General features: G+C 40.5%; 1 protein-coding gene across 9 annotated transcripts; it reads right to left on the reverse strand.

Moving 5' to 3' along the window:
• Positions 1-1,196: 1,196 nt before the first annotated feature.
• LOC121696164 (zinc transporter 8-like) lies at positions 1,197-22,893 on the reverse strand. 9 transcript variants are annotated; one of them, XM_042077496.1, is made up of 9 exons: positions 22,552-22,893; positions 14,003-14,211; positions 7,040-7,200; positions 6,523-6,669; positions 5,912-6,065; positions 2,997-3,291; positions 2,628-2,733; positions 2,262-2,396; positions 1,197-2,044 (listed from the first exon to the last, which is right to left on the reverse strand). In XM_042077496.1, exons 1-9 carry the CDS (start codon positions 22,582-22,584, stop codon positions 1,899-1,901), a joined length of 1,386 nt encoding a protein of 461 aa, XP_041933430.1. In that variant the 5' UTR covers positions 22,585-22,893; the 3' UTR covers positions 1,197-1,898. The 9 variants fall into 9 exon arrangements, with proteins under 9 accessions (XP_041933430.1, XP_041933438.1, XP_041933433.1 ...); XM_042077504.1 differs by lacking the exons at positions 14,003-14,211; positions 22,552-22,893 and adding exons at positions 8,981-9,050; positions 9,614-10,138; XM_042077499.1 differs by lacking the exons at positions 14,003-14,211; positions 22,552-22,893 and adding exons at positions 8,981-9,528; positions 9,614-10,136.
• Positions 22,894-23,185: the final 292 nt, after the last annotated feature.

Raw genomic sequence — 23,185 nt, forward strand, 5'->3', positions numbered from 1 at the left:
CCGTCACATTCATTAACTTAGCTGTTGACTAAATGCCACTCATGTACTCCTTATCTCGTCTAAGATGGAGAGAACTGCACAAGTGGGGAATTGTGGTGAATAAGCAACCCCCGCAACAACGCTTGTCTCTCAAACAACAAGGGGAATGAAGAGTTACACCAGTCTGTGAGCCGCATGATTACAGAGGAAAATTACCCTCATTGAAAAGTAATTTAGAGCCGAAGTGATCCGGAGCTTTAATTAAAAAGAGAAGTAAAAAAAAACAACACAGAACGGCCAGTCTTTTCCCTTTGTGGCCAAGGTTCAGAAGTGGTGGACGAGTGCACTTATTCTGCGCACAGCACCTCTCTCTGCTATCCGCAGATGTCCATTATACAGCAGAGTGCACCCAGCTCAGTTGGCCATTGTTCTGAGTGTATTTGATCACTCTGATCCAGCAGACGGTAAGAGGATTACTGTACAGGAGTCTGGGGAGAGGCTGAAATATTGTCAATTTGTTAAGAGGGTGTATGAAACATGCAGATTGCCTTAGACCAGGGTGCACTCTTACTGCAGGAATGGAGTCCTATAGAACTGAGCGGGTTGTTGATGAGGCATTCTAGGGCAATTCTGCTCATATTCAAGACCAGAAATATGAAATTCCTAAAACTTTAAGCACAGATTAGCCTTTCCCTTGAGCCTCAAAAATATTGCTAGTGTAAACAGCTTTACTTACATAACAAACCAAAAATGTTTTTGCCCTGCTGACTCTGCATTGGCATAGTTAATCCTCCTAATATTGGGGATTAATAAAAAGTATCTATCTATCTATCTAATAATGCAATACAAACATTGAAAGTAAACCATACCTCAGTGTCTCGTGTATGTCTTGAGCGTCATCCCATGTATGCATATCCTGAGCTTAGATGACCAGTGTTTCATACTGCCTTCAGTAGTGTGATCAATGGTAGATAAATGTTCACACTCAGGTCATTGACCTTATGCTGCATCTTAGAGGAACCCTAATTCACCTCAGGTATTGACTGCATGCTTAGTGGTTACAACAGCATGTTAGCGTCTCCAAAGGAAGAAGGAGGTCGTTATTAAGAAATAAGGAAATCATCATGATCCACAAGACAATGAGCCACTGTGCTTGTTGCTGGGCAACACTTATCCTCAGGAGGAAACGGGGTAGAGAACAGTGAATACAGTAGGGATACAGTACACATGACTGGTCTTTTTATTCCCACAAGACACATGACCACAGGTCTACAGTACACATGATCATGAAAGAAACATAGGACTACAGTCTTTTACGGTTATACAAATACAGTGAATTTGTTTGCAGTGCCAAGCACATATACATAACTTCTTTCTTCATTTGACCTGACAGATGTGTGAGAACTGACATTGTTATTGTGTAAAAATAAAATGTGGTACTTTGACTCTCGCTCACAAACCCTTTTGGTTTTGTTGTTCAGTTTAAAATAACATTAAAGCTGCTCTCCAACTTGGACCGGAATTTTTGGCACAGAGCTGCTGAATAAATCCCATAAAAAAACAAAAAATCTAAACCATACTGAGGGCTAATATTTACTCTTAAAAAAATACACAGTCTGCCCATTAAACTTAATAAGGCATGTTATCTAAACCCCAGAGATGGGGTTAAGATGGGTTAATCAAGAGACAAGCTGATGTTTGTTTGTATTTCTGTTTTGTGACCCTGCAGCCCATGAACACCAACAGAACACATACAGTAGGTGTCCAAAGGTCCACTAAAAGCTGGCCAGACACTTAAGTTTAAATTAGAAAACTACAAAAACAGACTTTAGGATTTACAATCCTGGTTCTCCAAACTTTCCTTTGCTGTCTTTTGGGTGACCTGGGGTGGTAGTCACAAGTCCATGCCCTTGGGGAGTCTACATTTTTGGATCTTCGCACAGGGTGCAGTCAGGCTTCTGATCAGCTTGGGGCTCCACTTGAATAGTAACCGAGTGAAAGCTGTAGGTGTCGAACAGTACTTTAGTGATCTCCCTCAAAACAGGCTGCGGATCCACAGCATCATCTGAAGGGAAAACAGATGAGACACTCAGATTGGTGCTCAATCCCAAACTCCCAGAGATCCCAGAGAATTAACTACATATATCTCTAAACAATTCTCTATGTTAGCACAAGCCAAATGTGACTCCCATCTGAGCTCAGGAAGGAACATTTGTCTTCTGAAGTTTAATCCATAAAGTTTCTCTGTGAAAAGATTTCCACTACACTCCTTGGAAACTCACCTATGGCCACATGTGCGGACAGCACTCCCTGGTTCATGGTCAGAGCCCAGATGTGGAGGTTGTGAACTGCCTTGACCCCCTTCACAGACAGGAGGACATCCCTCACCTCGCTGTACTTCACCCCTACAGGTGTGCCTGCACAGACAGATGCGTGTGGGAGTCTTGAAATGCTCAGTGAAGTAACCGCAGGGCAGAAAAAGCAATATTGTGCATATTAAGATCTTATCACGTTACGTAACACATATGCTCTGAGATTTGTTGCCTGCACGAGGGAATGACACTGTCATTTACACCCCTTGTAGGAGACCATGCAGAATGAACTAAGATTGACAGGAGAAACATTGATATTCATAGGCTGGGGTTTACCTTCCATGAGCACCACAAGGATGTCCCTCATGATAGTGATGGTCGTGCCGAGCACAAAAATGGAAAACAGGAAAGTGCAGATGGGGTCAGCCATCTTGTATTCGGGCTGTGAATGAGAAGAGACCTGATTTTGAGTTTGTGTACATGAGATTAACACTTACTAAATACTGATAATATACAAAAATGCTTCTACCCTTCAGCTTCCAAACAATGTGAAATGTATTTAAGTGTACGGTATAACAAAATGCATTGATTGGATATGAAAAAGGCTAAAAATACAAGTGAAAAGTGGCTGTTCTGTCTTTATTATTCTCGACAACCCACCTACCCAACATACCCTTTCATCCCATTTTGCCTTAAGGCTCTGACCTTAAAGAAGATGATCAAGGCGCTGACTAGCACACTGATGCTCTGGAGAAGGTCTCCCACCACGTGCACAAACGCTGCTCTCACGCTGGCGTTGGCCTGAGGTCGCCTCGCCACCCCGCGGCCGTCCTCCACGTCCTGATGCTCCGCTGAGCCCTGTCCATGGGAATGCGTGTGGCCATTCTCTGCTTTCCGGTTCCCTCCTTTCTCATGGCTATGGCCATGGCTGTGTCCATGTCCGGAGCTCAGGCCACCGTGACTGTGTCCATGCCCTGATTGGTGCAGGGTAAGCGCCATGCTACACAGAGGGGAGGTGGAGGATGACAAGGTTTACTTGTACCACTTGCCAACTATCAAAACAAATTCAGACTGAATGCAACATGAAAATGAATATAAGAGCAAAACTGGAGTTACTGTTGATCATAGTCTTTTCTAATCATACATGTCATTCCATTATTTAAACATTTCTTGACTGTGCTCATGATGTGTAATAATACTTGTATTATGTTTTAGTGTTTTTTATGTTTGTTATCAAGAGGTTAATTAAAAACTAGAGAATGTAATTCCTGGGAATTACAAGTGCATGAAAATGCAAAAATGGCTGCCGAATGAAATATTGTTGAATCTTGTCTAAAATATAATCTAAGTAAAAAGATGGAGGTCAGATAGAGAAAAAAGCTGGCGGGGAGTCATAGTTGATGACAACTGACAGTTGGAATGGCCGAACAGTTAAATAGTGGAGTAGTTTAAATAGTTAAATTATTTTATAGCGAATTATTGTATTGAGGACTTATTTTGAAGTTGAAGTTGAGGACAGAGGAAACAGTTGGCGGGAATTGTAGTTGATGACGACTGACAGTTGGAATGGCTGAACAGTTAAATAGTTGCATAGTGAAAATGGTTAGGTTATTTAATAGGGAATTATTGTAGTGAGTACTTTTATTTTGAAACAGTTTTGGGCAGAGTAAACAGTTGGCGGGAGTCGTAGTTGATGACAACTGACAGTTTGAAAGGCTGAACAGTTAAATAGTTGGATTGTTAAAATGGTTAAATTTTTTAATATAGAATTATTGGAGTGATGACTTTTATTTTGAAACAGCTGTGGGCAGAGGAAACAGTTGGCAGGAGTCATAGTTGATGACAACTGACAGTTTGAAAGGCTGAACAGTTAAATAGTTGGATAGTTAAAATGGTTAAATTATTTAAAATGGAATTATTGTAGTGAGGAGTTTTATTTTGAAACAGTTGTGGCCAGAGGAAACAGTTGACGGGAGTCAAAGTTGATGACAACTGACTGTTGCTAGAGTAGTTATGGTGGTTGCTATGCTGGTTGCTAGGTTAATGATGTTGGTTGCTAGGTTTTAACTGTGAATGTGGTTGCTAGGCTGTTGCTAGGGTACTTGAAGTCGTTGCTAGGTTGTTGCTAGGGTGTCCATGGTGGCTACTATCAGAAATAAAGGAGTTACTACAGTGGTTTGCTAGTATAATCTTGTTAGTTGCTATGGAAACTGACATAGATGCTTAATTTCAATGGTTGCTAAATTGGTTGCTAGGTAGGTGGTGGTTTAATATAGTAGGCTGGAGGCATAGTTGATGATAACTGACAGTTGGAATAGTTGAACAATTAAATAGTTGGATAGTTTAAATGGTTAAATTATTTAATAGGGAATTATTGTAGTGGAGACTTTTATTTTGAAACAGTTGTGGGCAGAGGAAACAGTTGAACAGGATCTGTAGTCTTAAGAGAGCCAGATTGTATGCTTAAAGGTCCAGTATGTAGGAAATAATGGAAAATAAACTGTAACCAATTCAAAAATGATCAACATATGTTGTCAGAGAGTAAGGAAACACGATGAATTGAAGTAATGGCTTATTTGACAACATTACTCTAACCCGTAAAACCCTGTAAAACCCATGAAAAAAATGAGTTACGGGGCGGAATTTCTTGGAATTTTCGTTTATGTTTTGAACGATTAATTCTAGAATAGCGTATTAATAATGGGCTAGCGCGTCGTCCTATTTGGGTTGCCAAATTAGCAAAGGCCAACTGTCAACAGCTGTCAGTAGTCATGAACGCCCACGAGAGGCAGGCAAATTTTAATTTCCAAAATTAAAACAAGAAACAAATTAAGTGGACATCGGAGGAGCTTCCTGAGATGGTGACGTCTTGGTCAAACGAAGAATATCAAGTCTGACGCAGAGCTGGCCATATTTCTCCACAACAGCCTAAGCTAAACTTCATCTGCATCGCTAACTTCAGCTAAATGTGTTACGTTCGTTAGAGAGGTATTTTTTGTTTTCACTGTTTCCGTAATGTGTAGCTGGGACATGGTTGGAGAAACGTTAAAGCAGCTGCAGGTCAACTAGCTAAGTCTTCATTACATCTGGCAACCCAGAAGAGGCTCACTTCTGGTAGTCTTGAGAACGTTCACCAGTGTTTTGATTTTGGCCTACAGAACGTTCGGTAACAATCCTACAAATCGCACCTTTAAAGCTTGAGACAGACTTTAATTAATAGTTTAAAAAGTATAAAAGTTACAAAGTTGAAAAATACATAGCTGAAGTCACCTAAGTAAGACCTACGCAACGCAGTTTGAATGAAGTTTCTAAGTTAAACGGTTGAAGCTGCATTAAACGCACAAAAAGCGTCAGCGGAATAATAATAATAACATAAGAATAAATCGGATAACAGTAGAGTGCATTTTCATGCACTCTAATGATACACATGTGTGATATGCCATGGTGATCATGTGGTCCCATGGAAAAAATACTGAAGAATTTTGAAAAATGTGGTTCTTGAATTGCTACATTTGAAACAATGCATACCAAACGTAATTGCTTATATTTTCTTAATCACAATAATTCTAGTCTGCATAATTTTTCATAATGTGCTGACTCATGTTATTATTTGTTCTTACATGATGTTGGCCAGCACTGCACAGCCTGACGTGATGAGCATGAGTGTCCCCTCAATGGTGTAGTCGTCACTTATCAAGCGTTCTACTGCCAAATACACCAGGATGCCAGTCACCAACCAGATGGTGCACACAGAAAGCAGGGCACCCAGGATCTCTACAGCAAGACAGAGAAAGAGAGGGGCTAGTTAGTAAGACCAGTCAGATAATGTAGATCTTGCAAGGTCCTGACACTGGTAGATGCAGTGTCCAGTTTCTGTAATAGGGGAATATCACTGGGTGCCACTAGGAAAAGAACTTGTGGTATGGTGGTGGTATGAAACTCTCACTGTCACAAATGATTGTTTTCACTGTTACAGCTCTATTGATTTGGGGGGGAGGAAATACTAAAATCTCCCACTATGTTATGGAGTATATATTCTAGATAGATAGATAGATACTTTATTGATCCCCAAGGGGAAATTCTATAAATGTTAAAGCTGAGACAAACACCTCTAAGACTGTTCAGTATAGGCTATGGTGTTAATTAAATTACCACAATAGTGATGATGATGATAGTGGTGGGGAGAAGATGACAGACGCACAAACTATAGTCTTATAAAATGGCTCCTTACCTGCCCGATGCCAGCCATAGCTCAGTTTGTGAGTAGCCGGTCTGGAGGAGAGCCACAGTGAACACAGGCTGATGATGAAGCTCGTGAAATCCACAAGCAGGTGGGCAGCATCCGTCATCACTGCCAGACTCCCAGCAAAGTATCCTCCTATGGTCAACCAGGGTAGGTGAGAATTTTAGAGCTCAGATATAAAAGCTTGACAGAAAGGCTGAAATAACAGGGAACTAAAATATTTCTGTTATAATGAGACAGATGTGCTTAAAAACTATAATTAAATAGTGGCACAATGGACTGAAGAAATGCAACCATGCATGTGCCAATTCAATATCCATAAAAAAGTATGAAAAAATTATTTGTGTCTCTTTTACTTGTGCACATAACTCCTAATTACAGTATGTAATTAATTGTATGGGTCTACAGTGTTTTTATAAATGCAATGGCTTTCAAAAGGTCTCAGCTGACTTTTACAGTGTCTGCACCCCAACCAGCCATTACTAGTTGTGTTTGGATGACTTACCCAGGATTTCACCAATCATGAAGACCAGACAAACAACTGAGACGATGTAGAGTCGCTTCCTGGCGACTTTTTTCTCACTTTCTCGGTCCTCCTGTGCCCGACTGTTGTCATGGCAATGTGTGATGGTCCCATGTTTCTCCTTGACTTCATTCTGAGAATTCCTGTTGGGTTGGGTAGTAGAGAAATGAGATGGAACCACCTGCATAATGAGCGTCTCATTTTTCTGTACCAGCTGGTATACACTACCACCACTTTCAAACGTTTGGAGTCACTTAGGCCCCAGCTACACTACACCAAATCAGTTTCAACATGGGTTTTCGGATCAAGTCCGATCTGCGTCCACAAACACTGCCACAAACACATCAGTTTGGGAAGCCTTAAAAACCTGCATTAAAATTTGTGATTCTGATTCTTCAAAAAACAATGCAACTTATCAGCTGGAATTCTGTCTATAATGGAGTTGAATTGAAATTTGACCCCAAACTTTTCAACGTCAGTGTACGGTACGTGAACTGTCATTTGGGACGATTAGTGTCATTGATCTGTGTTGAGTTGACAAGATGTGTGAAAATCTAAGTCTGGCAAAAATGGACTAAAACAGGTGTATTTTTTGGCCTGAGGTGCTTTAAAGTCAGTGGACCCCCCCCCCCCCCCCCCCAACATGTCACAGGACATAAAAGGTATAGGCTCTGTCAAATCAGATATCAGAAAACATTAACTTAGAGGTAAGTTGAGAAAACTATTTCAAAAGGGAAAAAAGTATACTTGTGATAGCGAAATATGCACTAAGTATTCATCTGTATTTCATGCATCACATATATTGTTTCCTGTACAGGGAATGCAAAGCAGCCTCATTGTAACTCTCAAAGTCCCTTCCAAATACCTTCAGATACGGCCATAATTGACCACTTAACCGGACAGAGAGTGTGTGGGGGGCTGTTGTCAAGAAGCTTATGTTAAGCTTCCATTACACGTGGTTTAGAGGAAAAACGTGCCATTCCTCAGCTGCTTTAAATAATCACTGAGCACCCGTGCATCATGATGTTGTTACATGGCTGAATGGTAAGCATGACAACACACAAAATTGGTAAACATGCCTTGTGTTGGCCCAACTCAAAAATACATTAATGTATCAAGCAAGGGTCAAACAACATGACATGTAACAGCAGATGAGTAATGAGCCTGATGACAATACAGGCGAGCAAAAAAAAAACACCTTAATAACTGAAAAAAGTCAAATGATCATTTTCAATATAGAATTTAAAAACTCTCCTTGAAAGAGAAATGTGAAATAATGTGAACATCTATAACCTACAATTCAAACCACAACACCAATGATTGCATTCACATACATCATTTTGCAGTTAAGTATTTGAATGATTTTATTTTACAATTAAAGTCTAGTACACAATCCATTGGCATTCCTTTAGTAGGATAGCCTACTCAATCTGTGGCTACCTCGACCGAGCTCGACTTAAGTAACATCCAGCATCCAGTTTGAGAGACATTGCAATGGATGGTCGTTGTGCAAATTTGCACACAGCTACTGATTGGTTCGTGTGTAAAAGGTTGTGCAATGCCTTTTTCTGACAAGAGTAGCGCAACCCCACAAATGAAAACTCAAATATTTAAGGAAAAGACCAGCCCAGTAAATACCTGTTGTTCTTGTAGGCTTCATTTAGTGTGTATTTGTCTTTTTCGTGGAATTCTGATGCAGCCTACAACCCATATAAGAACATACTTGTGTGCTGGTCATTCGACTTTTCACCAATAAAGAATGATGCTAAAAAGTTCGGCTTAGTTAGACACAGACAGACACACACACATAGGCAGAGAGAGAGAGAGAGAGAGAGAGAGAGAGAGAGAGAGAGGGAGGCAGAGAGAGAGAATAAAGTAAGCCTAGTCAACAATAGCAAACATTCAATATGTAATAAGACCTACCTTCCCATATACGTGGTCGCATTGTCGGTGACCAAGTGGATTTTTTCTGGATCTTTTTTCCTAAACATGACTTAAAATCAAACACACGCGCAAATGGTTTTGTAACTTTGGTGACAGTTCGGGATGTCGCAAAGCCACAGAAGTGTCAGGACAACAGGAAGTTATTATAACCTAAAATACTTAGTGTTCGCTACAAGTTTTGCTGTTAATGCTGGCAGTCGAGCATCCTCTGTACTATATCCAGTACAATGTCCGAGCACTGTTATTTGAAGCCTTGTGACTGAGAACCGTGTGCAAATTTGAAGAATGTCTGCAACAAGAGCATCGGCACGTTATGATCTGTATTTCCACAGCTCCATCAAAACGGTCGCAAATGTCATTTCTAGCGGTTAATAATGGCTCAGTCAATAGCTTACATAGCCTATTGGAGTTACTGTCCTCTCAACCACGTTGGGCTGTTGACAGTCAAACGCTGGTGCCAAGAGCTGTTCATCGGAGAGGGAAGGAAAAGTGCCCAACGCAACCAAAGCAAATGTGCACACAGCACGCTTGGAGAAGTAAAGTTTGAGTTTCGATTAAATGAAGAAATCAGTTGTGAAGAAATTACAAATTTGGGCATAGGCTATACCTTACATTTGAGTTTTCACAGAACACTCTTCAGTCAAATGCGTTATAGCCTATTTCCCTTGTTCCATGTTTTTTTCTGTTTTATTGTAATGATGTAAGCTGAAACTCAAACAATGACTAAATCTCAAGAGTAGCCTCTCGGACCATCAAGCCTGGGAACACCCAGACCTAATTGGGAGTGGATCTGGAAAAGGTTAATTGACTTATGACTTCCATCAGGGGCGTAACTAAGTGAAATTAGACTTAAAATGGTAACTGTTACCAAATCGTTTCAAAAGTGTAGCAATCTTTTAAACGAAGGTTTTAAATGCAGCTGTTTACTATATTCCAAAGAAATAGGCTACACCTCGGATTAGCGATATAGGCTATTGCGTGCCCATGTTTTAGGGACATTGGAAGGTCTTGCCTCTTAGCCAGAGGGAACCATAGGGAACTGCAGAGCAAATCCCAAATTTGCCGAAAGGTCATATGGGTAGCCTATTCCCAGGATAATGTTCAAGAATAGTCTATGGCATTTGCTGGCGCATAATTTGTCCTCCTCAAAGGCGAGCCAGCGTCAGAGGAGACCGAAGAAATGGTTTTGTTGTGTGGGCTAAATTGAGGGCAGGTGGGGCTCAGGTGAACTGTGCTGTGTGATCGAAGATGATAGGCACTGAAGAGTGAAGCCTTGCTTACCATGACAAAGCACTGTGGAGATAAGCTTATGGAGATTAGGGAAGTACCCGTGATTGGTGGAAATTCATCTTCTACATGGGAGAAAATGTGTCATGATGAGCAGCAGTGCAAACGCATGATGTTGTCAGTCTGTTACCAAACAAATTACTCGTTTGTGAGACATGATGACAGGACATGACTGCATGTGACAGCCAACATACATAGGGTGAGGACAGTTTCTCTTTTGTTAAAAAAAATCAAAGAAAAATATGTCTTTTTCTTGTCTCTAAGACGTTTAGGTTTGATGGGATAGTGCACCAACATGTGGGTGGTCATCATAATCTCCCAAAATCTTTGTAACAAAGCAAACGTTCACACCCTGGCATTGACTTGACTCAGGAAACAGTGCAACAGTGCAACCGGAAAGTTTTCAGACCCTTTCAAGTTTTTCACTTTTTATGGGTAATTCTTAAACTGTGGTACTCTTTGAGCTGGTCAGAAAATGAAAACATTTCTACAAACAGTTTTCAGTAGTTGGTTTCTTAATCTGTCTATAAACCTTCCCTTAAGTTGGCTGTGATTTGTATTGAATAATATATCTTTTTTGCCATTTTTATCTGACAGTCAAAGAAAATGGTCATTTTCATCATATAACAAAACGTTTTTAAGAGAAATTAATGAAATAGGTTCTGCTATAAATATATTTGATTAAATAGCACACACATCTCTGTTCAAATTTGTAATTTATTTATTTTTCAAAAATGTAACTGTAAAGATTTTACAATGTTTACACTAAAAAACACCTAGAACTAGGTCACTGACATTTCATTTTCTTATCATAGCTCAAAATAATGTATTTCTCAAAGTGAATACACATATACCCCTAACTGCACAATTATCAACACTACTGAATATAGTTGGTTTCTTTTATTTTAAAATATGTGTTGTAGTGGAAATGACATGGCGTGGCGAAAGAGTGTGTGGCGGAAAAGAGAGTTTTTAATTGGAAGTTGCCTATTTTCTACTGCTCTGTGTGGTGAACTAAGTAAATCAATAATAAGCAACAGCATTAGTGAACAAAACATATCACCAATATTTTTACATTTTATTGATGAATTTAGGATCCACGTTTTTAAAAACTATTTGTTCCTTTCATTGAAAAAGCGAGTTGTATACCAAGACAACCATTTGCACATATATGCAGTTTTTACATGACTTTAGCAATTTTGCACATTTGGAGAATTTAACATCTTGTAATAATGAAACCTACAGTCAGGGGCTTCTTGGATTAGTCATCTTAGTGGAGTGGTGTGTGTGTGTGTGAGGTGTGTGTGCTTTTGTTTGGAGTGATTAGACACATCTTTATGAATTTTTTGTGGAGTGTGATTGAAATCTTAAAACATTTGCTCTTTTGCAGCTGTGATCTTTAAAACACAGTGTGCCTAGTTAATTTTCCTTGAACTCCTTGTTGGGAACCTATCATGGTCTATAAAAGACATAGGCAGTCCGTTGGGGTTAGATTTAGAAGACAAATGTCTGGAGGTGGGGAGATTTTGAATTGATCAGGTCCATGTGGGGGAAATGAGAGTAAATTGGAGAAAAGATACTTTAAGCTACTGCAGGCGGTTCATCATGCAGATATTATCGATGGATCCATACGTTCTCAAACATTTCCAGTGGGAATGTTGAGACAAGTCAATAAATTAACGGCCTTCATCAAACCTTCCTCTCCCAATGTGGAGACAACAGCTAAGGTTAAATTAAATACAGATGAGTGGATGCGAGTCAATATGACCATTTTAAAACAACATTATGATGAGGTGCTAGCAGTGGGCTTGCAGGGTCTTCCTCCTTTTGAACAAGTAGCCCACAAGCCGTCAATATAAGTACAGTCACATCACCACTCACCACAATTAACACCGGCGCCCCGCAGGGGTGTGTCCTAAGCCCCTTCCTCTTCACCCTCTACACCAATGACTGTGTCAGTCCCACACCCATCACCACATACTTCAAATACTCTGATGACACTGCTGTACTTGCACTTCTCTGACAATAACTCCATATCTGCATACCAAGACTCCATTTCCCACCTCACACAATGGTGCACTGACAACTACCTTCAGCTTAACATCAGTAAAACCAAGGAACTTGTAATCACCAACACCAGAACACCATCTGACACAACCCACAACCCCACCTGCATCAACAACGACACCGTAGAAATAGTGGACTGTTTCAAATACCTTGGACTCACCCTGGACAATAAACTCAGCTTTGAGCAACACACCACTGACATACAAAAACGCAGTCAACAGAGACTCTATGCCATCCGTAAGCTCAGATCACTTTCTGTTGCCCCCTGTCACCTGCTCCTTCTGTACAAAAGCATAGTCCAGCCCATCCTCCTCTACTGCCTTCCCTGCTTTTTCAACATACTAACTGCTGCCAACAGAAACAGACTCACACGCATCACTCATACCGCAGCCAAAGCAATAGGCCTCCCCACCCCTAATCTATCAGATCTCAACAGTAAATTCACCAAGAACAGAGCACAGACCATCGCTCATGACCCCACCCACCCCCTCAATCCCTTCTTCATTCTGCTTCCATCAAGACGCAGATACAGGGCTATGGGGTGGAAGCGAGTACGCTTTGGGAAAAGCTTTGTGCCCTCTGCAATAGCAGCACTGAACAACACACAACGGTGATGGATCACTGTGCCGCCCTCATTCCTCGGTAATGCCAACTGGTGGTGGTTTTCCTGTTTGTATCTGTGTAATGTGATGTATATGTGCTGTTGTGATATATGGGCTGTATATGTGCTGTTAACATCTATGTGGGTGGGGTATGTGGTAACAGGGTGGTGGGTGAAGAACCGTAACTGTGTGTACCTATGTATTTCATGTCTGTGAGGCTTGTATGGTATGTGAAAACAAATTTCCTATGTAAGGACAAATAAACAAACTAACTAACTAACTAACTAGCCTTGGATAAAGCCATTGCCTATGGGAAAACAATATATAAAAATTGTTTAAAAACAACATCTATTCATGCATTCACACAGATGGTGAGAACACCAGTGGAAATCCCACGGGGAATTATGGGGAATGAAGCCATTTTGGATCCTGATAGGGCACCCGGTGAATGGCCGGAGTTTGGGTATGGGATGGGGGCTACGATAGGTACTCCTTTTGTGGAACCTAAGGACAACATCACAACCAATCCAAACTCTAGTACTGACCCTAACCCTAATTCGGGAGACATTGTTGGGGAATTAAGACAGGGGCTGGAATCAGGACAGGAGCTTTCTACATCTAACCCTAGCCCTGACCCTAACCATAATCTTAACCCGGGTACTGACCCTAACCCAGATCTTTTTACTGACCTTAACCAGAATCCCACTTCTTACTCTAACCCTATGTTGGAGGAACAGGTTGAAAGTTGACAGGTGTCGGATAGGGGATTGAATCGAGAAACTGATGTGGCTGATTTGGGAGATGGGGATGTGGACCCTGACTCTAGGGATAGGGTTATGCCGCATTCTAATATAACCATTGTGTCTCCCTAAGAATCTAGACCCAACCTTAAACTGAACCTGGAACAGAATTCTTATCCTAAGGTTGATTTTGAGTCTGGATTGACTTCTACTCTAGAAACCGATGTGACACCTAACCAGAATCCAACTGAGGACTCAAGCCCCGGAGTCCCTCTTCCCTCTAATTCGACCATAGTGGGGAATACCTTGGTTGAAGACAGGGCCCCAGGGATAGTCCCCATAGAAGAGGGTTTAGTGGAAGTATATCCAGAAAATACCCGGGGAGGAAGAGTTCAATCCTGTTCAGTGGAGATACATCGGGTACAAGAGAGTAGCAGTTCGGCGGCTGACTTGAGTTTTCAAGCTCAATTTGATCTGGATCTGGTAGAGGATTCAGATTTTGAGGACTCGAACCCTAGAAAGGAGGGACACAGAGGGGGGAACATGGGTCATATTCAGGAGTCGAGAGAGGTTCAAAATACAGTTACTCGGCACTGTAACACATTCCACAAAATTTTACAGTGGGAGGTGGAGATTGCAGAGCCTGTAGTGATATTGGGGGACTCCAATCTGTCAAGGATTGGGGAATTTAATTTTGCTTCAGTCCAAATAGATAGTTTCCCCGGGGCGCAAATTTTGCACATCAAATCGATTCTGGAGAAATTGGACCCATGTCCCCTCACTCAGAAAGTGATTTTTTCTGTGGGACTGGTTAATGGTTGTAGATTGAACAAACTACTGACGATTCAAAAACAATATGGTCAACTAATAACACAGGCCAAAATGACATTCCCCAGGGCTGAATTTTTCTTCCCTGTTATTCAATTCTCCCCACGTCTTCATCCAGACATTAAGACCAGGCTAATGGAGGTGAATCTTTTTCTGGAAAAAAACTTTAGGACCTTGAAGGGCATTGATCCCCACAACTTTCAAGTGGATAATTGGACTGCGAATACAGCTAATAATATTTTAAGGAGTTGGATGGAGCAGTTAAACTAAATCCAGGGGGACCCAGAGATACTGGGCAGCCCCATTCAAACATTTTGAACCTCTCACTCACTTATTGTTTATCACGAGATGAGAAATTGCTACTTGAAAAAGGTTTGTTTTTCATTCCAACTCCCACTGAGGTAGAAAAACAAGACCTAAAGAGGGATATACACCGGTACCATAAGAGGTTGAAAATTTTGGATTATTTTGACACGGAATTCACGATGGAACCATTTACGAATCCTTCTACTTGGGAGCCAAAGTGGGAAACTATTTCAGAGCCCATACAAGATCTAATTAGAAGAGATTTACAGGAACTTGAGGGAATTCGGTGTCATAGGGAAAGGGATGACAACTTGTCGATAGGGGAAAGAGTAGCTTTAAAAAGATTAAAAACAAATCCTGATTTGATCATAAAACCTGCGGACAGGAGATGATTCGGGAAGTGGTCAACAACCTATATGAGACACAAAAGATTACAGCGAAACAGAAATACTACCTTTTTGGAGAAGATCCTCCTAGGCCCAGAAAATTGTATCTTCTTCCGAAGATTCATAAAGACCCGAGCACTTGGACGATCCCAAAACAGATCCCCCCAGGCAGACCTATAGTATCGGACTGTGGGAGTGAGTCATATAGGGTTGCAGAATTCATTGATTACTTTTTAAATCCTTTGTCCCAGAAGCACAATAGTTATATTAAAGATACTTTCGATTTTGTAAATAAATTTAGACAAGTTTCAATACCACCAGGTGGAAAGCTATTCACTATCGACATAGAATCCCTTTACACAAATATCCAGACTCAATTGGGGATGGGAGCAGTAAAAGAGATCTTTCGAAAATATCCGGATCCGGTAAGACCGGATGATGCTCTCTTGAGGCTCTTAGAGCTAGGCCTTACGAGGAATGATTTTGAATTTAATAATGAGTACTATTTGCAGATCCATGGTACTGCAATGGGGAAGAAGTTCGCTCCCACTTACGCCAATATTTATATGGCGGAGTGGGAGCGAACTGTCTTCCCATGGGCCAGGACCTAAAAAATCACATATCGGTATCACCTGAGGTGGCAAAATCTACCAATGATTTTTGTAATCCTCCATGCCGGAGGGACATTATTTGGTATGATAACCCTCTCTAAGTGGTAGCTTAGTTGTGTTTTTCCTAGCTTTTATACCTGCACACAGTAAATTATACAATACAAGCCTATGTACAGATACGGGTGCCTCAAAGTCTGGAGGAAGGTGGGACATGTCTTAATCCATGTTATATCACATCTAGATGACATAGGCTTGTAGAAAACATAAAATTTAGATGGATGATTTAGTTTTTCATTAATGATGCAGGCTAAATTCAATAAAATGTACACATTTTCGCCTATATAATACACTAATATATACATGCAAAATGATGGAAAAGGGTGGATCAAGTCCAAGTCATGTCATGTTTTGTGACATCTAGAGAGTATGGGCTTTTAGAAAATATATGGATTAAATAGCTGAATAGGCATGTTTGGCTTTGATAGAGACCATAATGTCTTGGCTGCAAAAATGGCTCAACTTTAGGCTACAGTGGAATTTATAGGTGGATGTGCTCAAACGTTTGAAGACATGATTAATGAGGACTCAAAAATATATTTTTAATCTTCATCACTATCATCATATTCATCCAGACTGGCATTTATGTTCTCCTCATCCTCTTCCTCCATCTGATTGCTACAAGTTTGTAACCTACACAATTCCGTGCACTTTAATTTGTTTGAAAGGCAGGAGCAGTCAGAAGTTTGCAGGTCCGTACACATTTGCAGGCCAAGTTAGTTTCATCTTTGTCTATGTCTGAATCTTACTTTGTGTACGCCCTGTAGCAGGATCTATGGTAATGGCCTTCTGCTGCTACTAAGTCACGACTGGCTATGGATAGTACTCTTTTGTAACCTTTCCTGATGGCTGCTCTTCTGATTTTGTCATCAGGTCTTAACTCTGCGCATTTTGTTAGACTGTCTTTTGTCTTTTGACCTTTCAAATACTTGCTACATTTGTCACAAAATACAGGTGCTGGTCATATAATTAGAATATCATGAAAAAGTTGATTTATTTCAGTAATTCCATTCAAAAAGTGAAACTTGTATAATGTATACATTTATTCCACACATACTGATATTTTTCAAGTGTTTATTTCTGGGTCATTCCACGTCAATTCAACCAGGGCCCACGCACTTAGGTCTCAAAAAATTCTGAAAAAATTACCAGGTGTACCTATGTTACCCAGGAGACACACTGTAAAATTACTCTTATGTAAGATCAATACTTTCCAAGATACAGCCAGTTTCACAGGGGGAGGGGGGGGTGTCGATTTTGTTCGGCCTCTTTTTTTTGTCAAAGTTCACAAGCCCACAGCGCAAGAACTAAACCATGTAGGAGGCTCAAATTTTGCATGCTTGTACATAAATAGGAATAGTATGTAGCAAAATCGTCACATTTGGTCTGGATAATCCTGCATGGTCATAGCTGTCCCTCAAAGTTGATACAAATTGTATTGGAGTTTTTGGCTGGGCTCTGTTTAAGCCTTCAGAAGACATATTTGTCTCAACATAGGCTCTTGATTTATTTTCCTTACTGAGATAAGTAGAAACACTCTCACAAAAAACAATGAACAGAAAATAAATTCCTTCAGGGTCTGAACAGCAGACCTTACAAGTCTAAAAAATAATTTTGGTTCTCATTTTCAGAGCACCCAAACACCTTGTGGGAATATACAAAGATTTTTTAAATATTTTTTTCTTTATTCTCCATGATCTTTTCTTTTTAAAAACACCAATTTGACTTGTCTTATGCAAATCTTTCTTTTACACTTCCACCCTGAACATGGGCAAAATGCACCATTGACATCAATATGTTTTGTATAGAGCTACCACAGGTTACTCTATACAACCACAGGTGGCAGTGTGGTGACTCTATATAAAACATATTGATGTCAATGGGGCATTTTGCCCATGTTCAGGGTGGGAAATAAAAAAGAAAGATTTGCATAAGACAAGTCAAATTGGTGTTTTCAAAAAGAAGGGATCATGGAGAATAAAGAAAAACTTCTTTGTATATTCCCACAAGGTGTTTGGGTGCTCTGAAAATGATAACCAAAATGATTTTTCAGACTTGTGAGGTCTGCTGTTCAGACCCTGAAGGGATTTATTTTCTGTTCATTGCTTTTTGTGAGAGTGTTTCTACTTATCTCAGGCTCTTGATTTACTTTCCTTACTATGTTGAGTACAACTATGTCTTCTGAAGGCTTAAACAGAGCCCAGCCAAAAATTCCAATAAAATTTGTATCAACTTTGAGGGACAGCTATGACCATGCAGGATTATCCAGACCAAACGTGACGATTTTGCTACATACTATTCCTATTTATGTACCAGCATGCAAACTTTGAGCCTCCTACATGGTTTAGTTCTTGCGCTGTGGGCTTGTGAACTTTGACAAAAAAAGAGGCCGAACAAAATCGACACCCCCCTCCCCCTATAAAACTGGCTGTATCTTGGAAAGTATTGATCTTACATAAGAGTAATTTTACAGTGTGTCTCCTGGGTAACATAGGTACACCTGGTAATTTTTTTTCAGAATTTTTTGAGACCTAAGTGCGTGGGCCCTGGTTGAACGTGGAATGACCCTTCTTTTAATTTTGATGATTATAACTGACAACTAATGAAAACCCCAAATTCAGTATCTCAGAAAATTAGAATATTGTGAAAAGGTTCAATATTGAAGACACCTGGTGCCACACTCTAATCAGCTAATTAACTCAAAACACCTGCAAAGGCATTTAAATGGTCTCTCAGTCTAGTTCTGTAGGCTACACAGTCACGGGGAAGACTGCTGACGTGACAGTTGTCCAAAAGACGACCATTGACACCTTGCACAAGGAGGGCAAGACACAAAAGGTCATTGCTAAAGAACCACCACGCACAGACGTATGCAAGACATGGGTTTCAGCTGTCGCATTCCTTGTGTCAAGCCACTCTTGAACAAGAGACGGCGTCAGAAGCAAGGGCGTAGGTTTGGTCTCAGCTTTGGTGGGGACACATCCCCAACTCCTGTTGTCACAACATTAGTGTTTCAGTACCAATACTAAGTGAAGAATCTCAATTTCCTTCCACACACACACACAAACACAGACATACATAGAAAGTGATGGTTGTCATCAGTGTTCATTACTGTCATTTCAAAGTAATTTGTTACATTATAATATGTATCTGAATTGTAAGGCATTACACTACTATTGTATTACTTTTGAGTTACTTTCACCAAAATATCTAGAAATATGAATTTGGAATTCTAAATGCAGTTTATTATGCTCAATGCAGCTCATTGCACTTCTAATGGAGGGCGATGTGGTATAACATAATGACTGAGCTAGGCTTAAGGCTAACAACAGTAGAATGCAATAGGCACAGTGATGGCTCATGATGCAATACAAGGAACAATCATAGCCAGAATTTTGTTAACAGCAGACCAAAGGTCAAAGTCTGGTCAATTGTGATAGAAATGCTGTAACTTTAGGCTTAGGCCTACTCATTAAAATTAACAGAGAGCCCACTACCTGTATATTGCAACCCAAAACTTAGGCATGTCAAGATTTCTGAAACATGTAATATGTATTTCAAATACAAAATAGTATTTTGTCATTTTTATTTTATTGGGTTGAAGGAAATGGCTCTGTATTTTGTATCAAAATACTTTATTGGTGTGTATTTTTGTATTTTAAAAATACTGCAAAATACTATATGTGAAAAACACTAAAAAAAAGTAGATACTACACACAGGTGTAATGAATAATTGGTAATTAGGCAACAATGGTTAATGTTTATCGCAATCAGCTAATGTGAGAACAGCTGTGTTCAACGACATTCACAGCTTTTCAGTCACGGCCTTTGCTGAAGCATCAGCTCTGGTCTGAAGTATAAGTGTAAGTATAAATACTCTTTTGATCCCGTGAGGAAAATTTGGTCTCTGCATTTATCCCAATCTGTGAATTAGTGAAACACATTCAGCACACAGTGAACACACAGTGAGGTACCCACTAATCACGGCGCAGTGAGCTTCCTGCAACAACAGCGGCGCTCAGGGAGCAGTGAGGGGTTAGGTGCCTTGCTCAAGGGCACTTCAGCCGTGCCTACTGATCGGGGTTTGAACCGGCAACCCGCCGGTCACAAGTCCGAAGCACTAACCAGTAGGCCACGGCTGCCCTGAAGCACTGGTGTGAAGTCGTACGCAAGTAAAGATGAGCAAGGTTACCTGTGCAAGTTAATTGGCTTGGATACAAAAGGACATTGTTGCCAACCGACAAAGGCATAGCTGATCTACAAACCACAAAAAGGGGCAAACATGTACATGCTGAAGGGCAAAGGGAATATCAAAATGTTTTACTTTGGCCTTTTAAGGGGTATGTATTGGCAAACAGCCCTGGTAACTTACCGTTGTCGTTGACACACCTGCTCGCTTGACTGCCAAAGTAGCCTGTGCATTGGCATTCTCCATGCGTGTAGCCTGCGTGTCAGATAACCCTGACGTTTCTTGTATTGTCGTGCTGGCTGTCGGAATGATCAGCAGTACAAATAAGTTCGCTAAAATATTGGTGGGGACAATTTTGTCATCTTAAAATTTTGATTAGGACTAGTCCTTAGCGTCCCACCCTAAATCTACGCCCATGGTCAGAAGCGTCTTGCCTGGGCTAAAGACAAAAAGGCTGGAAAGCTGCTGAGTGGTCCAAAGTTATGTTCTCTGATGAAAGTAAATTTTGCATTTCCTTTGGAAATCAAGGTCCCAGAGTCTGGAGGAAGAGAGGAGAGACACAGAATCCACGTTGCTTGAAGTCCAGTGTAAAGTTTCCACCGTCAGTGATGGTTTGGGGTGCCATGTCATCTGCTGGTGTTGGTCCATTGTGTTTTCTGAGGTCCAAGGTCAACACAGCCGTCTACCAGGAAGTTTTAGAGCACTTCATGCTTCCTGCTGCTGACCAACTTTATGGAGATGCAGATTTAATTTTCCAACAGGACTTGGCACCTGCACACAGTGCCAAAGCTACCAGTACCTGGTTTAAGGACCATGGTATCCCTGTTCTTAATTGGCCAGCAAACTCGTCTGACCTTAACCCCATAGAAAATCTATGGGGTATTGTGAAGAGGAAGATGTGATAACGCCATACCCAACAATGCAGAAGAGCTGAAGGCCACTATCAGAGCAACCTGGGCTCTCATAACACCTGAGCAGTGCCACAGACTGATCGACTCCATGCCATGCCGCATTGTTATTCAGGCAAAATGAGCCCCAACTAAGTATTGTATTGAGTGCTGTATGCTCATACTTTTCATGTTCATATTATTTTTCAGTTTCAACATTTCTAAAAAAAACTTTTTTTGTATTGGTCTTAAGTAATATTCTAATTTTCTGAGATACTGAATTTGGGATTTTCATTAGTTGTCAGTTATAAATCATCAACATGAAAAGAATTAAACATTTGAAATATCAGTCTGTGTGTAATGAATTAATATAACATACAAGTTTCACTTTTTGAATGGAATTACTGACATGATTGAACTTTTTGATGATATTCTAATTATATGACCAGTACCTGTATACATTTGGCCTCATGAACTCTTAAAGTTGTTGGACCTTCCCTTGCGGATTTTCTTAGGTCCTCTGTGACAGACAGTTCTGCAGATATGTCTTTTGCAAGGATCTTGTCAAGCAGTTTCTTCATAGTAAAGATGCTACAGCATTTTCTGTGATACAATATGGATGGTATTCTACCTTCAGGGAGACCTTTAGCAAGATCAAGGATGGGGCGATAGGCTCTTATTTCAGCTGCTCTCAGTAGTGTGTTCCATGACTTTATGTTCATACAGTAGGTGCCACAAGGTTTATCATCTGAACAATGTATTAAACACTCCCCCTGAATACCACTACTTCCTTCTGCCTTCTCTATTCTGGGATGTACAACAATTTGAAAGCAACAGAGATATGTCAGGAATGATGTGCTAAAATGTGGCCTTTTCCTACTCAGCAACAGTGTGTGTGACTGTGTGTGTGAGAGACAGAGGGAATATATGAAGTGTGTGTGTGTGAGTAAGAGAAAGAGAGAGTGTGAGAGAGAGAGCATGTTTGTTTATGTGTGTGTGTATGTGAGGAAGAGAAAGAGAGTGAGAGTGCAGTGGCTTGAGCTGTGGCTTGACTGTGCATCATCAGTATTCTGCCACTCTCATCAGTATTCTAGCCTACCAACTGAAACTGCTCTCTCACACATAGGCTACATCTCTGTATATTGTTTAAGTAAGTATACTCTTTTGATCCCGTGAGGGAAATTTGGTCTCTGCAATTTATCCCAATCCGTGAATTAGTGAAACACACTCAGCACACAGTGAAGTGAAGCACACACTAGTGAGCTGCCTGCAACAATAGCGGCGCTCAGGGAGCCGTGAGGGGTTAGGTGCCTTGCTCAAGGGCACTTCAGCCGTGCCTAAGTCCGAAGCGCTAACCAGTAGGCCACGGCTGCCCCTAATTTTTGTCCTTTCTTTTGTTCACACACAAGTTGGGGAAGTCTACAGTACGGTTTACAGCAGACATCATTGCTTGATAATGATGTTAGTACCTTACTTGGGCCGGTTGGGTTATTATATCTAGTCTTTCACAAGTAGCCTAGTCATTGGTCATATCCTTACTCATTCTCACACATCTGAATCATAACACAAATAAAAATAAACAGTACTCACCTTGTAATCTGTTTTTGACACTACAACAGCCATTGTTGTTCTGTAGCCTAGCTAAACTGCTTCCATCCACATACTGGCCCTGTGGCCCAGCAAACACCAACACCAGTGTTGCCAAATTGGGTTAAGTGATTTCCGCCCATTCACGCTCAAAAACCCGTCCTCTTCAGAAAAAAAACGCCCTAACGATTTTGTCATAGAGAACCATTCAACTCAAAATTTTAGTTGCCCGCCTAAAGCTTATTTTCCCCCGCCCGACGAAGTCAAAAGAAGCCCAATCTGGCAACACTGACCAACACACTCTAAAGTTGGCAGTTTATATTTGTACTGTAGAATGTTCAGAAAAGAAATCTAATTCCAGACGAATTGAAAAAACAGAATTTAGGCCTAATAGTTATGCAGGATCTACATCATTAAGGAAAACAGATTAATTACCCTAAAATATATTTTTCTGAGAAGTCTATATATTCTAGATGTGATATAATGTGCATCTCCCAACTTCCTCCATACTACTATACCTTAGTTCTGTAATGTATCTTGCATTACATTGAAATGCATTGATTTTCAATGGACAGCTTAGTTATGGGTCTAAAATAGCTGTGTAAAGTGTATTCAGCTATCTAACCCATATATTTTC

This window comes from Alosa sapidissima, chromosome 21, assembly GCF_018492685.1.
Source record: "Alosa sapidissima isolate fAloSap1 chromosome 21, fAloSap1.pri, whole genome shotgun sequence".
Lineage (NCBI taxonomy): Eukaryota > Metazoa > Chordata > Actinopteri > Clupeiformes > Clupeidae > Alosa > Alosa sapidissima.

Coding starts and splice junctions, on each gene's coding strand:
- LOC121696164 (XM_042077496.1), bottom strand. CDS start 22,584: ATGGCTGTTGTAGTGTCAAAAACAGATTACAAG. Junction 6,670..7,039: donor CATGATTGGTGAAATCCTGG/GTAAGTCATCCA, acceptor GGTTGACCATAG/GAGGATACTTTGCTGGGAGT. Junction 3,292..5,911: donor GCAGTGCTGGCCAACATCAT/GTAAGAACAAAT, acceptor CCCTCTGTGTAG/CATGGCGCTTACCCTGCACC.